Raw genomic sequence first — 22113 nt, 5'->3', positions numbered from 1 at the left:
CTCTGTTCGGACACTTATCTGGCTGGTTTTAACAAGCTGCTAAGTGTATTAGCCTGAAATCAAATACAGACATCTGGCAATTTCTCACACATTTCCCATTTGGACAAGCTACATTTCCTTTTGTCTCTGGAAATGTTTCAACATGCGTCCTTTCAAATCTAGAAGCATTTAAAATTTGCATGTAAGTACATAGCACTAAATATGTAGCCACCTGTAGACGTCGTTTTTTACTTCTGTTGTTAAAAGTGCTTAAAATCCACTAATTTACATCCAATTTTATGAATATGATAAAGCTGAAACCTACCAGGTCAAGAACGCTTTGCTTTGGGAAAACTTGTTGCGCTACACCAAGGGCAGTGCAGTTAACATGACAACCACCAATGGATTAGGGTCAGAAGGATAGCGGACAGTTTAAGACTCTCAGCCGGTTTTGTGTTAACCGGATTTGAATGAGTAACTGAGCTCTATTCGGGCTTAAAGATGACATTGTATGGAGGACAGGTGAAAGGAATGTAGCTGAAGAACACACATTTGCGCCTTCTACCAGAACTTGCCAAGACTACCATCAGTGCTGAATTTTAAGGAGAATCTGAAGAATAGTTCTCTGCTGTTATACACCTTATTGGTGAGGTAATAAGACTTATCAGTAAATCTTACACCTCTTCTTCAGAATGTCTCCTCCGTTAATGTTTCATTTACTCGATCTATAGGTGAACTTGCTGTCTACCGGGGACAATTTTTTTTTTTTTTTTTCTGCTGTGGTTATGTGACACATTTTGTAGTTTAAAACCTATGTTGAGCTTGATGGGTAATTTTCATAGAGCCTAATACTGTTTTGCCTTTTTTGCTGTAACTTTAATGTTTGGTGTTTACTAGTATTAAAGATTTATTGTAAAGTAAATCTGCTCCCTTTTGTGTGAAATTTGTGACTCCAGAACTAAGTTTGAACTTTTTTTTTTTCCTTTTTACAGAATTGAGTGTTGGTGGTAGAGAAGCTTCATTTTAGTGAAGAAAAATGAGTGAACTCGATCAGCTACGCCAGGAGGCTGAGCAACTCAAGAACCAAATCAGAGTAAGTAAAACAATGTCTCATCCTTGTAAATGTTCAGTGTTTCATGGTTACTTTTAACCTATCAGTCCCCTTAGAGCCATCTAAAGTAAACTCGCTTTCCCAATTTAAAATGCACTGTACATTTACCCATCTCTTGTAAGCATAACTGTAGTTGGCACAGAGCATCCATTCCTGTTTAAAGCTGTTTATTTTGAAGAAAAGGAAAATTCATGTCTGTGGATGTTTAATGTTCCATAAATACCATTTTACCTTTACACTTGCCTGCAGTTTTCATTTTTAAGATTATACAAGATGCCTGCTCTGTGTGACTTAGTCGTGCAGTGCTTCTGCAGACTGCGTGGCTGCTGTAATGTAAACTTGTCGCATTGTTTTTGTAGAGCTGCCTTTTTTGCAAATTTCTGGTTTAGGTTTTTATCTATAGGATGTTGGCCGTGTTTTTTTTTTTTTTTGATTAGGATAATGTTGCTATAAAAATCCTGAATAATAATTATTAATTAAAACCTGTGTAACTACTTACAAAGAGACTGATCAATAAAAAGCCTTTGTGTACGGCTGGTCCAGTGTCAGTAATTTTAGGTTAGTTTGATTTTCCCATTTTAAATTATAATTTTGAATACCACTTACGTTTCGAATCCTCAATTTGCAACTGAATTGTAAATACAAATCCCAGTAAGTTTTATGTAAACGCCTGATCATCAACAGATACAAGACTGAATTTTCTGATATAGTCTATAATTTAAACAGTCTACACAATAGACTACTTGTGTGCAAGCTTATTATAGGATGATCAAGCTGGGTTTAACAGACTGATGGCAAATGTTATCTTTGATGCATTAAAAATAATTAAGGTTGTGCCATGTTATTGTGGCTAGTACTTGGTGGTTGCTCAATGAAAACTACATTTGCAAATTCAATTCATAAAGTTCTGTTACTATGGTAGTCTTGACACTGAATAGTTTGAGGCCAAACAGATTGGTAACATACAATGTAATGAAAGCACATATTAGGGGAGATTTACTAAAGCTGGAGCACTCAGAATCCTGGTGTAGCTGTGCATGGTAGCAAATCCGCTTCTAACTTCAGCTTGTTTTAAGCTTTGACAACAAAACTTGGAAGTCCTATATGTGCGGATATTGCTGCCTTGTGTAGAATTTTATGGTGCCATGACTAAAAAGGTTGAGGTTCTAAAACACTGAAAATATTAGTAAACCCAATGCCCACTTCTCATCTCTTGACATTTATCACGGTTGCCACTGCTATTAGAAGCTTCTCTTCCTAAATCAGTAGGCATAATGTTGACTCTCACCACGGACAGCAGCTTCATGTGTTCTTGTATGCATTGTAGCTGCAGTGACCCTTACTGTTCACAACTCTAGTATGTGAACTTTGTAACCGAATACCTTACAGGTCTAAGCAGCCATCTTAAATGTTGACATTTCTAGTTGGGCACTCTGTAGAATCCAATGATGTTAGGTTTGACGTCGAGACTGCATTTTGTCATTTTATTAAAGTATCCTGTTCTCCTTGCATTGCTTCCTTTCTGTGAAGTACTTGGTGATCCTGCCAGTCCCTCTGCTTTTCTATTTCAAACTGACAACACAAGGGCATGGAAGCACATCCATCCTGGCATTATCAATCTTCTTTGCAGTCTACTTGGGAGTGAAAATAGGTGCGCTGTACCTATTAATCATAAAGTGAAGCACTATTTATAAATATTATAACGCACATGACTTGCACTCTAAATGTGCTTGATTTATATCACAAGAGTTTAGTGAAACAATTGGTCAACTTCATTTAGTGTCCTCCTGGAACCCCCTACCCCAAGCTGTCCAACTATCTCCTACTCTGTTCACTTTTAGGCAATCCCTAAAAACCCTTCTCTTTAGAGAAACCCTTCCTGCCTCCACCTAACTGTACTCTACAGTTATTACCTTTTTTATATCATTTGTCACTCCCTTTTAGATTGTAAGCTCCATTGTGCAGGGCCCTCTGATTCCTCTTGTATTGAGTTGTATTGCAACTTTGTCTGTCTTCATGTTGTGTGCTGTGCAAACTGCTGGTGCTATATAGATCCCATATAAAAATGTGACCTAAATGTACTTCCAGTGACCACTTCAGTCTACCACACCACCAAATAGACAAACATTTTTCCAAATGGGAATGACTTCTAAGCTCTGGGAGGTCTTCAATGTTTGTAGTTGTAAATATCACATCTCCCATCTGTACAGCAACTGCAGCTCTTCCCTTCGATGTCTCACTGGCTTTGATGGGCCTCCAGGAGCCAGTGCTGTCAATCAACGCCAGTGTGGAGGGGGCATGGCCGAATCCCTCTGTGTCAATAGATGCAGCAGTGGGGTTCGGGAGCGAGCATGCACAAGTTCCCCCATGGGAAGCGACTTCCCGTGGGGGCACTGAACAGAGGAGAAGCCAGGAGTGCCAGAAGGGGACACGAGAAAAGGGGGTTCAGGGCCGCTCTCCAATTCCAATGCATAGAGCAGGTAGATGTTTGTTAAAAAAAAAAAAAATCTTTACAACCACTTTAATCGTAGGAAGGGGAACAAACATAGGCCACTCTGTGTATTTAAGTAAGGATGCCTATACCAAGCAATTGAGAGAGTATCGGTCCTCGCCAAAATGCCCCCGATGCTGAAACCGATTCTTTTGTGGAGCAAATTTGCGTTAATACAAAAAGAATGGGTGCAAATTGCACTGCAAGAATCACATGCGATTTGAACAGGAATGCGGTGCAATTGCCCTCACCACTCCTGTGTGTGTATAAAAAGGGATTAAAGCGCCATCTAATGGCCAGTTTAATAAAGTTAAAACTCGTAGTACATATCTAGTAGCAAATCGGGGCCGCTGGAGATGTAGAGGCGGTCCGCCCCCAAGCTGACATCACTTCCTCCCTATACCCATAGGATCACAAAACTTCTCCAGCCCTGTGAGAACCTCCAGCGGCCATAACTTGCTACCAGATATGTACTGTGAGTTATAACAACATTTTTTAAACTGCCCACTAGATGGCACTCTAGTCCCTTTCTACACGCGTGGTGGGGGAAATCGTATGCAATTTGGACAGGATTTTTTTGTATTGATGCAAATAGCACCGCAGGGTATCGGTACTCGCCGATGAAAAAAACAGTTTTGGTGAATTCCCAGTAATAAGGCCCTTACAATATCAAGTATAGGAGACAAACCTGAGCTTTGCCACACTGAAGCTAGCCAGCATGATGTCGTAGCTAGGCTCTATCCGACTTGTTTCGTCACAAGGGGACATCGTCGGGAGACCCATGTTCCCATCCCTATGCTTGGTTTAACTGTGGTTGGCTTTATGGATCACTGTGAGCTTTCTACTGGAATGGTGAAGATGCAGTATGATGAGGAGCTGTGATATTTACAACTGCAAATGCTGACGACCTATAGCTTAGAGATCCTTGCTATCCGTAAGAAGCCTGTGCACTTGGCGTTGGAACACTGAAGTGGTCACTGGATTAAAGTGCATTTATGTCCCTTCACAAATGGCCATGGACTATGTTCGCAGATTTTGTGATTTAATCAAGCACACTTATTAAGTGCACAAGTCATATGTTAACATTAACTTTTGTGTATGTATATTCACTTGATATTATTCTTGTCTTGACTTCAGCCGGTTTGCGCTCAGTGTAAATACTATAAGGAAGCAGCACTGAGTGTGTGTGTGTGTGTGTGTGTATATGTGTGTGTGTATATATATATATATATATATATATATATATATATATATATATGTGTGTGTGTGTGTATATATATATATATATATATATATATATATATATATATTTTCTGCCTATTATACTCCAGTGGTCAGACTTATGCGGATATGCTTCCCCCTGCACTTCGCTTTACTGGGAAGACCCCCACCTCTCTAAGCCCCTTTTGCAGCTGAGAGCAGAGGTAAAAAAAAAACCAGAAAAAGTAGTTGGACATTTTTTTTTACCTTAAAGGAGAAGTCCAGCCTGAGCTTTTTAGGCTGGGCTTCTCCTAAGGGTCACAGGAGTGCAATTCATTTTGCACTCCTGTGACCTGTTTTCAGCGAAGAGAGTTGTCTAAAGTCCACTCTCCGATGACGTCACTGCCATCAGTTGAGGCACCGCATCATCTAGACTTCCCAGCTGCCTTGATGGCAGTCTCAGCGAGCCGCTGAGACAGCCTCTCCCTGCCCCTCCACAGCTCATCTCTCCAATGAGCGTGGAGAAGCAGACCAGGAGCGATGCTGACTGAAAGTCAGCATCGCTCTGCCCAGGGAGGAGTGAGAACCGAACCGGCGGTTTTCGGTGGCTCGGTTCTTAGTGCAGAGTTGGCGGGGGACAGCTGCAGCATCGGTCTGATGCTCCATTCACCGAGGTAAGTATGATTAGAAAAAAAACAAAAAAAACCCATACTTCTCTTTTAATGGCAGGGAATGCATTATGGTTAAATGTTTTGATTTTAGACCTACTGTAAATGGTAGTCTCATTTTAGGGAATGTCCTTGACCCGACTTTAGTAGGAGATAGGTTCTCTGGGCCTTGCTTTCATGCAGAGGTGCCAAGTCGGGCTAGACCAATTACAAGCCACAAAATGGTATGCATCCATATGTGTGCCAGAAGTCACTGGTGAAACTGGCCATGTTTGTAAACTGTGCAGTTTGATTGCATCAGGCTTGACAAAGGGGGCATTACCCCGAAATTGATAGTCTGCCCGAACGCATAGTAGTCTGTCACAAGTCTACAGACCGGCCATAGATGCTGCTTGACAACTCTTCAAGTGGGCCCAGCGCACCAACAACCAAAAGGCACGTAGACCTAGCACATTATCCCCGAAGGTTTTATTCATGTACAAAGACAAGTAGTATACTCACAAACTGACTTGGGAATGGGCTAACACGTTTTGAGGGGTTGTTCTTCCCCAGAGACTCAAAGGAAGAGGAACCCCTCGAAACGTCTTGGCCCATGCCTCTACAGAACAGTCCCATGTGATGGGGACAATTTCGTGGACTTATGTGGAGGAATACAGAGATTTGCTTTTATTCAAGTCTATGAATAAAACCTTTTGTTGATAATGCGCTAGGTCCACGCTCCAGTCTTTTACATGTTCCAGTGCTTCAGATTCCCCAGTCTGGGGAGGGCAGCGAGCGGTGCATTATCCAATTTAAAGTGTTAGAATAAACAGTTCACCATTACATGCACTGCACAAGCGCAGGAGATTAAACTCCTGCACTCTTGCACCAACAACCAGGCCTTAGCAGTAACAACCCCACACTGTTAAAGAAATCCTGGCATTCTTTATACCGTGCAAGACAAAACCTAGAAAAATTCCCGGCTCAACTCACCAACCAGACTCCTAACCAACCAAAAATAACCTGTCCAACAGTATACGTTAAAAACTGGTTTAGTTGGCACACATTTGCAAATGCATGTGTAAGCTGCAAGGCTTCTTCAAGGCACCCTGTATCACTTGCGGTCCTAACCCTTCTAAATTTCTGAGTCTTCACAATGGGAGCACATGCATTCTAATGGATAGATAAGGGGCAGGTGGGCCTGGAGGTAGCCCAATCCTCGAAGGCACAGGGGCACATTGGACAGCCAGCATAGCAACATGGCAGTAAAGGTGCCCAGTGTGTCCCCTGACAAAATTTGCACTAGTAACAGATGGCCCCTGCCCCCACCTATAAATGGACTTCACAGCAAGGAACACATGGAAGGGCAAACACAAAGACAAAACCAGAGAAAATTCCCAGCTCAACTCACCAACCAGTCTGCTTACCAACCAAATTAACCTGTCCAACAGTATGCGTTTAAATGGGGTTTAGTTGGCCCGCATTTGCAAACTTATGTGTAAGCTGCAAGGCCTCTTCACAGCACCCTGTATCGCTTGCAGCCCTAACCATTCTAAATTTTATGAGATTCTTAATACCGTGCCTCTGTGGCTACCACCGAGGCCAGAGATGGGCTACTTTCATGTGAGTGTGGTATTTTAGCTTTAATAAATCTTTCCAATGTTTAACACTTTTCCTGCCCTCTTAGTTTTCTACTGTGCTTCAACTTCCTTATTGGGTTTCCTGCATCCTGGGATCACTTGTACAAATTGGACACCTGTATGAGGCTGGGTTCACACTGATACTACACGACAGTCATACGACTGTCATCCTACTTTGCTCTGCGACATCAATTCTACATCCATCTGACTTGAATGAACAGGATACTACTTTGATCCAACTTTGTGATAGTCTTTGTCCTTTGACCAATTAAAACAATCCCAGTGTGACAAATTCCTTTTACTGCTGCTGCAATCACCATTTTGGATGTCACAAGTCGTATGGATAGGTTGATGGCCAATGGGCTGAAGTAGGACCAAAGTAGTGCAGGAACCTTTTTCAAAATTGTACCAACTTGTGTCGGACCAGTTAAGACTGCTCTCATAAGAAACTATTGATTTATACACTTCATGCGACTTGAGCTCCCAGAGTCGGAGCATTTGTCGTACAAGTGTGAACCCAGCCTTAGCGTTGTACCCCATCTGGACACTCCCTTTCTCAGAACAATCCTCTGTTGTTTTAAATCAAGTCGATTTTAAATCATGATTTAAATTGCTAGTTAAAAGGCTTGATTTAAATCGACTCGATTTAAATCATAATTTTTAAAGGTCAACTGTCATCTCTGACCCGCTGTTGACTCACTGACAGTCCCTTTCACTTTAATGGGAGGACTGGTGATGTGGCAGTGACACACACACTGAGGGACGTGGCGACAGTAGGTGAGTGGATGCCTGCTAACAGGCTCTGCCATGATGGATCTGAAATGACAGGTGCTCTTTAAATGTAAGGACTTATTCTTGCTGTTAGACTCTTTAATATTTGCAAACAAAATTAAGGTTTCCTATTTAGAATAAGCTGTCAGGTTAGTAAAACAGCGATATCAGAACCGAATCAGTCATACAGATTGTAGTGTACATAGGTTTGAAAAACATAAAGGAATATTCCTGAACTGTTTTATCTCTTGGTTACTGTGATATTGTGTGAATGCATCAATGCAGTGCATGTTATCTCATCTTGCAGAGCTTGGATTCATTGAATGAGTTTACCAAAAATGTAAATATTGCAGAATATACATCCTCATGCTACATAACTAAGCTCCATTTCATGCTGAATAAACTAAATTATTAATGTATCTTAAATGGAAAACTATCTTTTAGATTGATTTTTACTCCAAAAGCATTTTTTTTTTTTAAATTGATAAAAAGAAAAATTAATTTAAATAAAAAAAATCTTTTTTTTTTTTTTTTTTTTTTTAATTATATTCACCCTGCTTTTCTGGCTAACTTTCTGACCTACAATGTTGGCTGGGACCAGTCCTTTTTGCCCCCTGCCAAAACGAGAACCTGACTCAGCGTCCTAAGACGTGTTACTCCTCTTGGCATTATCTCCTGAGTTCATCTTGGTGCCCTTTCCTGGCATCCCCATTGTTGGATGCTCAAACAACCTTACCTGAAGAGTTGGCTTTTTTTGAACCCTTGTACTAAACCCCCTTCAGAAGGGCCTAAAACCTGCAAGACCTGACTGGATAGGGCCTCTCCGGTGTCTGTTGGTAACCACCTGCAAGTGTAGGCGACAGTGTTTATATTTAATCCTCACTAAAAAAAAAAAGTATCTTCCCCACAGGGTTGAATCTGCTTTTTGGGTTACTTCTTTGGACATCACGTAGGCGCTGGTAAGATGTGATGAGATCCCTGTGAGGACAAAAGAGCTGGTCACTAAAGACTGCTCTGACTATTCTCTGCACTTCCTTAAAAACAATGCGTTGGCATCCAACTTTCTCTAGTTTGCACCAAAATGAGAGGGTCACACAAAGATGCTCAGACCATCTACAGAGGGCTCTGTTGCTCCCCTGGTGGCATTGCCAGGTGGAACATGCTGGGTCCTGCTGAAGGTATGACTTGTTGAGGTATGAATATCTTTGTGGAACCTTATCCCTTGAGGTTAGGTTTTCCTGTGGCTGATCCACAGCCTCTTGAGGAATGTTCTCTCTCTGTGAATGCCTTTCTTTTGTTCCCTTATTCAGGTACATGTATAGCAGGAGGTTTTCTATTCCCTGCTCCATGGCTGTGAATGCTCCGGTGGACCGCAGTGGGTCTGGAGACCCCTGTAAAATTTTGTTTTGTGCTCGAGGTTAAGCGGATCTTGCAGTGTTGTCAGGCCCGCGGGTGTTTTTTTTTTTTTTTTTTTTCTTCTTTCTCCAGTTTGAAATTGCGGTATTCATTTCTACCCTCTCCTCCTCCTTGCAGGAATGCCTCTTGAGCAGCCTATCCCCTTCAGTTAGGCTGAATTTGTGAGATTGTACCCTTTTAGTTCTCTCCTGGTCTTTGGGGTGACTTCACATGCTCTATGGCAGGGGTAGGCAACCTCGGCCCTCCAGCTGTGTTGAAACTACAAGTCCCATGAGACATTGCAAGACCCCGACAATCGCAGGTATGACTCCTAGAGGCAGAGGCATGATGGGATTTGTAGTTGCTCCACAGCTGGAGTGCCAAGGTAACCCTGCTCTATGAGCTATTGTGATTATTCTAAACATTCTTAGGATATCCCACTTGGTGAAAATGGTTGTCTGGCTAGGCGGCCTACTGCATATCATGGAAATGTTCTTCCCTGAATCCGAATCGATGCAAGTGTAGGGCTTGGGCCTTGCTGTGCAGACCGGCTGGCCTTTTGTTGCAGGTCTGGTTTTGTCCGAGGTTTTCCATGGGGACTTGTTTCTCTTGAGGGTTGCCCTAGTTGGTTTTTTTTTTTTTTTTTTCCTCCAGTTGACCGTATGTTGGGAGTCTTTCATAATGAGGTAGTTAAAGTGATTGTAAAGGTTTGTTTGTCATTTTAAAAAAAAAAGTCATGCTTCCCTCCAATGTGCAAGAGTTTTGCACAGCCCCGATCCTCCTTTTTCTGGGGTCCCCTGGCTGCACTCCTGGTTTATCCTCTTCGAGTGCCCCCACGCAGAGCCGCTTTCCATGGGTGCACTCGTGTGGGCACGCTCCTGAGTCCTGCTGCTGCGTCCCTCATCTCCCCTGTCACTGGGTTTGATTGACAGCAGCAGGAGTCAATGGCTCCTGCTATCTATCCAGTGAGGACCTGAGACAGCAGCTGGTGCTGCTGTGCTCGTCGTACCCGAGCGATCGGTTTCAGGTAAAGGGGGGCTGCAGCACAGAAGGTTTTTCACCCTAATGCATTAAGGTGAAAAACCTTGAGGGTTTACAACTCCTTTTTAAGATGATCCACCTGTCATTTTTATTTTTTGGTTTTGCCGCCTTACTGGTTCAGGCAAGTTCTTTTAGAGTTCACTCAGTGCGTACAGTATGTTATACATAACGTACAGAATATTAGTGGTAAGCACAAGTTCTAGTATGTGAAAAAAATTTTTTTTTTTTTTTTTGCTATTAGAGCACATTTAGCTGCCTCCTGCAGTTTCCTGTATTCTCTGGACCTATTTCCAATGACTTCAATCTTTGCTGCTGAAATGCCTGCCAGTTTTTCAGGGATTTTACCCCTCTATAGGACCGACCACAGAGGTCCCAATGAACGACGCATTGAATACAGAACTAAAAGAAAAGCCATAGACAATGTAAATTGAAACATGCTGGTTTCAGTACTCTCTTTGCTTCTAACCTGCTTTTCAATATTTCTGCCGCTTTTTTTGTTTTTATGCTTTGAAAATGTTAATGTTAGACGGTAGGTTGAAGATGGCAATGACCAAATCTTTAAAAAAAAATGGACATAAAATTGGTGGTCTAAAATATAAACAGATTTCTTTTTCATACATCATGGGACACAGTCAGGCTAATACTCATTACCTGCTGGGTTATACTTCATCATTAGGTGAATGGACACTGGTAGACCAAAGGTCTTCAGACAGGAAGTGATCCCCTATATAACCCCTCCCATACAGGAAGCACTTCAGTTTTTTTACCAGTGTCTACAAGGTGGATGGCACGGTTTGTTTGAGCTCTCTGAGCTCCAGGTCTCTAGTCCCACAAACGGTTCCAAAAATGAATCAAGGGATTGACCGATCGGATCCATTTGACACAGGCTTTTATGTTTAGATAAATCGTACCGGATTCTCACAAAGAAGACTCAAGATCCTGCAAGGTTTGCCTGTAACGTGGCCTCCGGGCGCTGGACCCTACGGAGTGGAAATCCTGGACACTACAGTGCTAAGGCATTTCCTGCAGGGTGCTGTACAGGTCCAAGGGAGTGGACCCTAAACATGAAAGGGTACCCAGTCCTTGAAGGTCCAAGTAACAGAAACCCGTCGTGAAGGGTGAAGATTGGGCCCTTAGCTTCTAAGTGTCCCTGCACCTGGACAGGTAAGTGAAACCCCTTTATTTTATTATTGTGGGGTGTCCCAGTGATGGTAACAATCAGTCAAGCTAGCAGCTGGACACCTGTGTGTGGTGGCCATACGGGGGAGTTCTGGGCTAGCTGTGGGTGTTTGCAAAGTGTACCTTTTTTTTGCTTGTCTGGCTGTGTTTTACCTGTATGATGGCGCACCACGGTGCGCCATTTCGCCTTGGTTCGCCATGGTGCACGTACGTTTGCAGGGCTCAGCAGTTTAGTGGCCATGGCGCACGTGGCTTTGCCCACACATGCGCCGTAGCCTTTATCTGGGCGCACTAAGATTCGCGTTGTACACGAATACAGTCACGCCCGCTCACTGGGACTGCGTACATGGGTGTGCACACACGCATGGAACGTTTACTTAAGCTGTGTATGCCAAGCATGTGGTGCTTCCAGAAGGCAGCTGTGGGACACAGAGCAGGCTCTGAACACACACACTTGCAGTGGTTCATTTTTCCTTACTTGGGTCACGTGAGTCATCGGGTGTTTGGCAGGCTAAAGGTGCTTAGCAGGATTGTTGCATAAGGGCTTGGTAAGCCCTATATTAAAGGGTCTCCCTTCTGAGGTGTTTTAACTACACCCAAATACTCTTTGCAGACATTGAATGTCTTCCAAAAAGAGGAGTGGGACTAACACCATAGGGAAGGGCACACCAATGTCATCAGTAGTTCCTGATGAACCTAGTCTTATCCCTAACCCCTGAAAGACCAGAGGCTCCTGGGCAATCTGAGCTGCTGCGCTTATCTGGTATTGTGCCTACAGTCAACGCTGCTGCGTCACCCTTTATTACTAAACATGAACTGTCCTCAGCCCTAGCCGGGTTAGAGCACAGGATTGCCGGCACGATTGCCTCCATCCCGCAGGGTGGCAGGAAGCGTGACAGATTGCCTTCCCCGGAGTCTCCTAGTCTGGAGCAGGAATGGGTTGAGAATGGGGAAGAGCTGAAAGCTCAGGATTCGGTGGAGTTCCCGGCAGTTGAGTCTCCTTCTGAGCAATCTGGACAAGAAGATATCCAGTTGATATCTGCCTCTCAGTCGCAGAGGCTTTTGATCCTGACTCTGACCGAAATGGTTCGTTCTGCCTTTAAGTTTCCTCTTGCAGAGGTGACTGAGCCTCCCTTGTCCTCTTTGGGACCTCTAAGACCTTTTCAGGTCGTACATACTTTCCCCTGTTGGAACAGGCGGTGTATGCTGATTGGGAACATCCTTACAGGACTTTTTTTTGCCTCCTAAAAGGCTTTCCCTTTTTATATCCCATGGATGAAAAGTTTGTTAAAAAATGTAGCAACCCAGCCATAGATGCAGCAGTCTTTTCCTTAAACTAGAACTTAACTTGTTCGGTAGATAATGCACAGGGCTTGAAAGACCCTGTTGACAAGAAATTGGAATTATTAAAAGCTTCCTTTTTTCTTTGGCCAGTTCAGCTATTCAGCCAGCTGTTGCAGCAATTGGTATTTGCCAGTCCGTAAAGGATCAAGTCAAACGGCCTGATAGGCCTAACCAGGAGGAGGATCTGCCTGAAAGTAATGCCGCGTACACACGGTCGGACTTTTCGTCTACAAAAGTCCGACAGCCTGTCCGACAGACTTCCGGCGGACTTCCGGCGGACTTTCGGCGGACTTGCAGCAGACTTTCTAACGAACGGACTTGCCTACACACGACCACACAAAAGTCCGACGGATTCGTACGTGATGACGTACACCGGACTAAAATAAGGAAGTTCATAGCCAGTAGCCAATAGCTGCCCTAGCATGGGTTTTTGTCCGTCGGACTAGCACACAGACGAGCGGATTTCGGGGTCCGTCGTAGTTACGACGTAAAGATTTGAAGCATGTTTCAAATCTAAAGTCCGTCGGATTTGAGGCTGAAAAAGTCTGCTGAAAGTCCGGAGAAGCCCACACACGATCGGATTACCAGCCAGCTTTAGTCCGTCAGCGTCCGTTGGACTTTTGTAGACGAAAAGTCCGACCGTGTGTACGCGGCATAAGACAGATATTGAGTGCTGTTTTGCTGTTGATGCTTTAAAGGATTCAATACAGCAGGTTTCTCGTCTGGCTCTCTTGTCTGTACATATGCGCAGACTTTTATGGCTTAAGAACTGGTCACTCGAGCTTCCTTGTAAAGAGTTGACAGGTTTCCCGTTTTAGGGGGAACGTTTATTCAGTGATCACTTGGACAAATGTATCCAAAAGATTTCCGGAGGGAAGCACCAAACGTCCCTCATTTAACGTTTTGCAGGAGAGGAACGTCATTTTCAGTTTGTGGCTCTACCCTTCGGGCTTGCTACAGCTGCCTGGGTGTTCACAAAGGTCCTAGCACCAGTACTGGGTCTTTTAAGGGCCCAAGGGATCCTGGTGCTCGGGTATCTGGACGACCTGCTCAGAGATCACTTAGTACAGGCTCTAGAACAGAGCATAATGTACACAGTGAGGTATTTGAAAAGCTTAGGCTGGATCATAAATACCAAAAAGTCTGCCTTGAGACCAGTTCAGTCTAAAATACAGTGAGGCAAAAAATTATTTAGTAAGCCACCAATTGTATAAGTTCTCCCATTTAAAAGGATGAGAGGCCTGTAATTGTCATCATAGGTATACCTCAACTATGAGAGACAAAATGTGGAAACAAATCCAGACAATCACATTGTCTGATTTTTGAAAGAATTTATTTGCAAATTATTGTGGAAAATAAGTATTTGGTCACCTACAAACAAGCAAGATTTTTGGCTCTCACAGACCTGTATCTTTATGAGGCTCCTCTGCCCTCCACTCATTACCTGTATTAATGGCACCTGTTTGAACTTATCAAGTTCACCTGTCCACAATCTCAAACAGTCACACTCCAAACTCCACTATGGTGAATACCAAAGAGCTGTCGAAGGACACCAGAAACAAAATTGTAGACCTGCACCAGGCTGGGCAGGCTGAATCTGCAATAGGCAAGCAGCTTGGTGTGAAGAAATCAACTGTGGGAGCAATAATTAGAAAATGGAAGACATTCAAGACCACTGATAATCTCCCTCGATCTGGGGCTCCACGCAAGATCTCACCCCGTGGGGTCAAAATGATCACAAGAACGGTGAGCAAAAATCCCAGAACCACATGGGGGGGACCTAGTGAATGACCTGCAGAGAGCTGGGACCAACGTAACACACTACGCCACCAGGGACTCAGATCCTGCAGTGCCAGAGGTGTCCCCCCCTGCTTAAACTAGTACATGTCCGGGCCCGTCTGAGGTTTGCTAAAGAGCATTTGGATGATCCAGAGGAGGATTGAGAGAATGTCATATGATCAGATGAAACCAAACCATAACTGTTTGGTAGAAACACAACTCGTCGTGTTTGGAGGAGAGAGAATGCTGAGTTGCAACCAAAGAACACCACACCTACTGTGAAGCATGGGGGTGGCAAAATCATGCTTTGGGGCTGTTTCTCTGCAAAGGGAGCAGGACGTCTGATCTGTGTACATGAAAGAATAAATGGGGCCATGTATCGTGAGATTTTGAGTGCAAACCTCCCATCAGCAAGGGCATTGAAGATGAAACGTGGCTGGGTCTTTCAGCATGACAATGATTCCAAACACACTGCCCGGGCAACAAAGGAGTGGCTTCGTAAGAAGCATTTCAAGATCCTGGAGTGGCCTAGCCAGTCTCCAGATCTCAACCCCATAGAAAACCTGTGGAGGGAGTTGAAAGTCTGTGTTGCCCAGCGACAGCCCATAAACATCACTGCTCTAGAGGAGATCTGCATGGAGGAATGGGCCAACATACCAGCCACAGTGTGTGCCAACCTTGTGAAGACTTACAGAAAACGTTTGACCTCTGTCATTGCCAACAAAGGATATATAACAAAGTAGGGCTGCAACTATCATTTTCATAATCGATTAGTTGGCCGATTTATGGTTTTGATTAATCCGTTAATAACCTTAAAAAAAAGTGTGGTGTATAATTTAGTTAATATGTAAAGTTTAAAAAAAAGGCAATTTATTCTTAAATATCTCTATGCAGTGGTAAATATAAACAACCAACTATATGGTTAGGGAGAAAATATCTAATCCACTCTGAGAATAACAGACAGAAGAGATATACTGTATACACTATTAGAAGAGAAATACTGTTTGTTGGCCAATTTGTTGTTGGGCAGATTAAAAAATACAAATTGCTGCAAAAAGGCATTACATGCTTTTCTGCAGCTTCTCCATTGAAGTAGATTGAACCTAAAAAGCACCGTTTTGCGTTAAAAAAAAAAAAAAAGTCCCTGACCCTTTCCAAATACGAAGCGGCTAAAAAAAAAACATAGATGTGAACTTGTCCCATAGGAAACCATTTTAAGTGAACTGTAGTGTGTTTCTGCAAAAAGCACCAAAAAACACAGATGTGAACCAGGTCTAAGACGTTTAGTAACATAATGGGGTTAAAAAAAAATAAAATGAGCCCTTTATAGTACAAAAAAAGCAAATAATCGCTACTGTAAGGGGTTCATTTTTTTACTGTAGAAATGGGAAAGTAATTACAGTAGCGATTGCTCTTTTTGTACTATAAAGGGCTCATATTTTTTTAACCCCATTATGTTACTGGCCGATTAATCGATTATGAAAATCCAATGTGCTCATCTCCTCAGGCATGCTTAAGCCTAAACTGGTGGTTGCAGGATCAGAACCTGCAAAAGGGAAAATCCTTTCTCCTGGTAACTTGGAGAGTACTGACTACAAATGCCAGTCTCTCAGGCTGGGGAGCGACCCTAGACGGGCTCACAACCCTGGGGAAATGGTCAGGGATAGAGCAGACCCTGCCCATGAGCGTCCTAGAATTACGAGCAGTACATCTGGCCCTACGTTCCTTCACGGTGGAGCTTCAATGCTGCCCCATCAGGGATCAGTCCGACAATGCCATGGCAGTGGCTTATATAAACCACCAAGGCAGTACCAGGAGTAGTTCAGCTCTGAAAGAGGTGACCTACATACTAGGCTGGGCAGAGGGACATGTGGCAATAATATCGGCAGTCTTTATCCCGGGAAGAGGAAAAGGAAGGCAGATTATCTCAGCTGCCAGCAGATCTGACCGGGGGAATGGTCCCTACACCCAGAGGTAGTCCAGGAAATTTGCCAACATTGGGGGTGGCCAGAGGTCGACCTACTGGCATCAAGGTTCAACAACAAGCTACAGCAGTTTGTCTAGAACAAGAGATCTGGCGATTGGAGCGGATGCTCTGATAGTTCCATGGAGCCGGTACTCCCCGGTTTATGCTTTCACTCCGATCCCTCTCCTTCCACATTTGTTGCGTAGGATTCAGAGAGGGTATTCCAGTCATTCTGGTGGCACCAGCCTGGCCCAGAAGGCCCTGGTTCCCAGAGATTGTGAGACTGACAGACGGGCCATGGACGCTTCCACATCGCCCTGATCTACTGTCTCAAGGTCCTATACTCCACCCCAATTTACAGACTCTAAATTTGATGGCTTGGCTATTGAAGCCAGGGTGTTAAAGGTCCGTGGCATCTCGGGGACCAAATGGTGTCTACTTTAGTGAATGCTAGAAAAGCTATCACTAGGAAGATTTATTATAAGGTCTGCAAGACTATTATATTGGTGTGAAGCCAGAAAATGGTATCCTCTGAAATAGGTGATTGGGAGAATTCTTTTTTTTTTTTTTCCCCCTACAGTCAGCTGTGGAAATCAAATTGGCTTTGAGTACAATCAGAGTTCAAGTTTGGGCCCTATCAGTATTCTTCCAAAGGCCTTTTAGCCTCCCATTCACTGATCCCGAACCTTTTATGCAGGGGGCAACTCGCTTGCTTCCCCCCCATTAGGTCACCTATGTGTCCTTGGGACTTAAACTTGGTGCTGTCTGTTACAGAAACAACCATTTGAACCTATTAAGGAAATTCCATTAGACTTGCTGTCACGCAAGCTAGCCTTCCTGATGGCTATCACCTCGGCTAGAAGGGTGTCGGAGTTGGCCCTTTCATGCAGGGAACTGTACTTGATCCTTCACCATGACAGTTGTGTTACGACCTGTTCCATCCTTTTTGCCAAAGGTGGTGTCGGCCTTTCATTTAAATCAAGACATTATTTTGCCGCCTTTTTTCTCTCCGCCTTGTTCGGCGGAAGAGAGACTACTGCATTCTTTGGATGTTGTCTGGGCAGTCAAGGTTTATTTGTCTAAATCTGCAGAGATCCAAGGATCAGACTTTTAGTAAAAAAAAAAAAAAAAAAAAGACCCAAGAAGGGGCAGGCAGCTTCCTAAGCTTCCATTGCCAATTGGGTCCATCAATTGATCATTCAGGCCTACGGTCTGTGAAACATAAAGCGCATCGCTTTTAGGGTGAGAGCTCATTCTACCAGGAGTGTAGGAACCTTCTGGGCTTTTCGCCATCAGGTATCTGTGACTCAGATTTGTAAGGCTGCTACCTGGTCTTCAGTGCATATGTTCGCAAAATTTTATCAAGTGGATGGTCTAGCAGCCAAGGATTTGGCTTTCGGCCGCAGTGTACTGTGGGCTGCCGTAAAGGTTCTGATGGCTATTGTTTGGCAGGGTGTCTCCCTCCCGTCAAGGCTATTGCTCTGGGATGTCCCAGCAGGTAATGAATACTAGCCTGACTCTGTCCCATGATGTATGGAAAAGAAAATAGGATTTTTACATCATACTTGCCTGTAAATTCCTTTTCTTTGAGTACATAATGGGACACAGAAATCCCTCCCCTCTTTTTTGAGAATTCAGTGCTTGCTACAAAACTGAAGTGCTTCCTATATAGGAGGGTTTATATAGGAGTTCACTTCCTGTCTGAAGACCTTTGGTCTACCAGTGTCCATTCACCTAATGATTAAGTATAACCCAGCAGGTAATGAACATTAGCCTGACTCTGTGTCCCATGATGTACAGAAAGAAAAGGATTTTACAGGTAAGTATGACATAAAAATCCTATTTTCTTCAGTCCTTTGTAAAATGAGGGGGTAGCTTGGATAATAGAGGGGGACTGCCCCCATTGCATCATGGAACATACCCTGAGCAAAAGTTGCCCACTCTAAGTTTTGGCTGTCTTTTGAAATGATGTGATATTAAAGGTGTGTGTTACTTTAAAAAAAAAAACATTGTTCTACTTATCTTTCTGTGCAATGGTTTTGCACAGAGCAGCCCTGATCCCCCTCTTAGATCCCCAGCCGGCATTCCTGGTTTCTTCTCTTCTCCGAGTGCCCTCATACCAATCTGCTTGTTATATGTACTCGCTCCCGAACCCAGCTGTGTCCATAAGGCATATAGAATGGGGCTCTGGCACCCCTCCCTCCCCACTGGTTGTGATTGACAGCAGCGGGAACTGCTGTGTCATTAATTTAGGAAGAGACCCAGGAGAGCAGCTGCTGTCCTGCACATTCCTGGATTGTGATCTGGCTTGGGTAAGTATTGGTGAGAGCTTCATACTAAAGGTTTTTTTACCTTTTTAGTATGAAAAGTAAAAAAACCTTCAGCCTTTAGAACCACTTTAGCTACATCTGAAAACCACAGTTTTAGCACTTTTCTTTGTGATTATAACAGTGTTGAAGGGTATAGCTCTCAGTGCATGTTTACATTTTTTGATAAGGGTATATTTTTTAAAATCTGTTTAAATGAGCGGCAGCCAAATTTAAACGATAGATAGTGGTGTGTGTGTGTGTGTGTGTGTGTGTGTATATATCTACTAGCTGCCCGCCCACTGTCATATGATGACGGGACGAGGCAGCTGTTGTTCTGGGTGGACATCATATGACGTGATCGCCCTCCCGAGCCACTAGGGGTGCGCGCCCGGCGGCCGCGATGTCCGCCGGGCACCCGTGATTGCCGGGTAACAGAGCAGGACCGTGGATCTGTGTATGTAAATGCACAGATCCACGTCCTGTCAGAGGAGACCGATGGTGTGTCCCTTGTACATAGGGACACCGATCGGTCCCCTCCCCCCACAGTTAGAATCACTCCCCTAGGAGACACATTAACCCCTCGATCACCCCCTAGTGTTAACCCCTTCCCTGTCAGACACATTTATACAGTAATCAATGCATTTTTATAGCACAGATCGCTGTATAAATGTGAATGGTCCCAAAAATGTGTCAAAAGTGTCCGATATGTCCGCCGCAATATCGCAGTCACAATAAAAATCAGATTTTATAGATATAGATATATATCTATATCTATCTATTACATTTTTATTTTTTCTCTTTAATGCTGGTGGCACCAGGTCCAACACTAAGTTGGTAAACAAGCTTCTTACTACTACTAGAGCAGTGTTACTTCTGTACATGGTCAAATACCTCTCTAGAAATAAATCCTTGGCTGTTTGCTTTATCTTGGTACACATCAGCCTTTCTACAAGCGAACAGTTCTCCATGTCTTCATTAATTCTTCTCTCTTCTAAACAGTTATTAAAAGCTTGGCTCCAGACCGGACCAGACTTCCTGGATGTCTTTAGCTTAGTGTATCCGTTAGGAGGCCTGTTTTTGTAGAGGGTTGACATGCTGAAATTAGTCTTACTATTCTACCTTTTTTTTTTTTTTTTTTTTTTTTTTTTTTTTTTTTTTTTTGCTGGCTGACATGTCTGTTAGTTTTTTATATTTATATATATATATATATATATATATATATATATATATATATATATATATGTATATATGTATATATGTATGTGTGTGTGTTTGTGTATATACACATGGCCAAGATCAAAATGTCCAAAGTCCTCTATTAATGTTTCTCTTGGCCCTAAATTCTTACATGGAACCTCTCTCCTCTTCTCTCCTCTTCTCTCCTCTTCTCTCCTCTTCTCTCCTCTTTTCTTCTCTTCTCTTCTCTTCTCTTCTCTTCTCTTCTCTTCTCTTCTCTTCTCTTCTCTCTTCTCTTCTCTTCTCTTCTCTTCTCTTCTCTTCTCTTCTCTTCTCTTCTCTTCTCTTCTCTTCTCTTCTCTTCTCTTCTCTTCTCTTCTCTTCTCTTCTCTTCTCTTCTCTTCTCTTCTCTTCTCTTCTCTTCTCTTCTCTTCTCTTCTCTTCTCTTCTCTTCTCTTCTCCTCTTCTCTTCTCTCTTCTCTTCTCTTCTCTCTTCTCTTCTCTCTTCTCTCTTCTCTTCTCTTCTCTTCTCATACTAGTGTGCAAGTTTGCTTATAATGTTCGGGGATAAATATTTATAGCCTTGGCTGTGAAAATCTTACCAGACATTTAGGGCGTGTTCACACATAAACATGCACAAAAATGCTCACAATGGACGTGCAAATTTTTTTTTTTATGTACCTTAAATTGCTATTCATTACGCAGGTCATTTGCTCTAACATCACATTCTTTCCTGTTTGAGAGAAGGAGCGAGGGAGAAAGACTAAGCCTCGGTTCACACCAGAGGCGGCACGACTTGCAGGTCGCCTCACCGAGGAGACCTGCACACGACTGCCCGGGCGACTTGCAAAACGACTTCTGTATAGAAGTCTATGCAAGTCGCCCCCAAAGTCGTACAGGAACCTTTTTCTAAGTCTGAGCGACTTGCGTCGCTCCCCTTAGAACGGTTCCATAGCACAGAATGGGAGGCGACTTATCAGGCGACTAGGTCGCCTGACAAGTCGTCCCTGTGTGAACCGAGCCTAACACGTTCTTGTTTTGGAGAGGCATTGGCAAACTGCTGTGTAGTCCAACTGCCTGGATCATTGTGATTGTGCTAGCTATATTGAGAAGGAATAGGTGGAGGATGGGAGGTTAAGGAAATAAGGGCAAGCCAAAAGGCACTGTTGAGTGCATCCATTGCTGACACAACATGAAAGTAAAGGGCAGCTTTGGACCCCTTATACCAGGATTTACGATGTCACTCATCAATTTCTACATGGTCTTCTACATTGAGGCACTGCACACTCTATCTCCCCTCTAAGATGGCTGTTTTATGGGTCCTTGTAAGAGACAAATTTTTTTTTTTCTTTTTCTTTCAATGGTAAAATATATATTTTACCATAGCATATAATGCACCGAACTGCACATAACAGCGTTTTGTAAATGGGGCAACTAGACAAAAATTGTTTTCTATGTGTCCTTGTGACCTGTATTTAGTGCATTAAAATGCAGGTCATTGCAGTAGGTGTGATCAGTTCCTTAAAGTGGTTGTAAAGGTGTTCGTATTTTTTTTTTTTTTTCAAAACCACAAAAAAAACCTGCAAGACAAAGGCATTATGAGCTAGTATGCATAGCATACTAGCTCATTATGTAATACTCACCTGAGATCGAAGCCCTCGCTGTGGTGCCCGTACACAGCACCAGCCGGCGACATCAGTCACCTGGGGTTACTTCCGGGTATCGCGGCTCCGGCACTGTGATTGGCCCGATCCGTGATGACGTCACTCCCGTGTGGGAGCCACTGGTAACGGCACAGTCTAACTGAAGCAATGGCACGTACGTGCCATTGCTTCAGTGCGCATGTGCCGATGTCGGCACATGCAAATACAGGGGATATTTCCTAAACCGTATTTATCTGGGGTAGCTACAGGTAAGCCTGATTATAGGTTTACCTGTAGCAAAAAGTGGTCTGTAAGGGTTTACAACCACTTGAGGGTATATTCACACCTGATGTGGTGGGACTGCATTGCATGGCTATTCCAGTGCAGTCACACTGCATGGACAAGACAAAAATGTCTTGACTCCTAAGGGCCCAGTTCATGC

The 22113-nt window shown here is 43.5% G+C and overlaps 1 protein-coding gene across 4 annotated transcripts in view; it reads left to right on the top strand.

The window, feature by feature from the left end:
• Window positions 1-22113, top strand: part of GNB1 (G protein subunit beta 1) — a 131401-nt gene that overhangs the window by 51875 nt on the left and 57413 nt on the right. For 2 of the 4 annotated variants that reach the window (XM_073602970.1, XM_073602973.1), the window contains exon 2: window positions 972-1072. In XM_073602970.1, coding sequence (XP_073459071.1) covers window positions 1016-1072 — 57 coding nt within the window. In that variant the 5' untranslated portion in view covers window positions 972-1015. Of the gene's footprint in view, window positions 1-494; window positions 631-971; window positions 1073-22113 lie in introns of those variants that run through there. The other 2 variants (XM_073602974.1, XM_073602971.1) reach the window with 2 other exon arrangements.

Source organism: Aquarana catesbeiana, linkage group LG10 (assembly GCF_042186555.1).
Source record: "Aquarana catesbeiana isolate 2022-GZ linkage group LG10, ASM4218655v1, whole genome shotgun sequence".
Classification (NCBI taxonomy): domain Eukaryota; kingdom Metazoa; phylum Chordata; class Amphibia; order Anura; family Ranidae; genus Aquarana; species Aquarana catesbeiana.
This window is presented reverse-complemented; position numbering and strand designations above follow the sequence as displayed.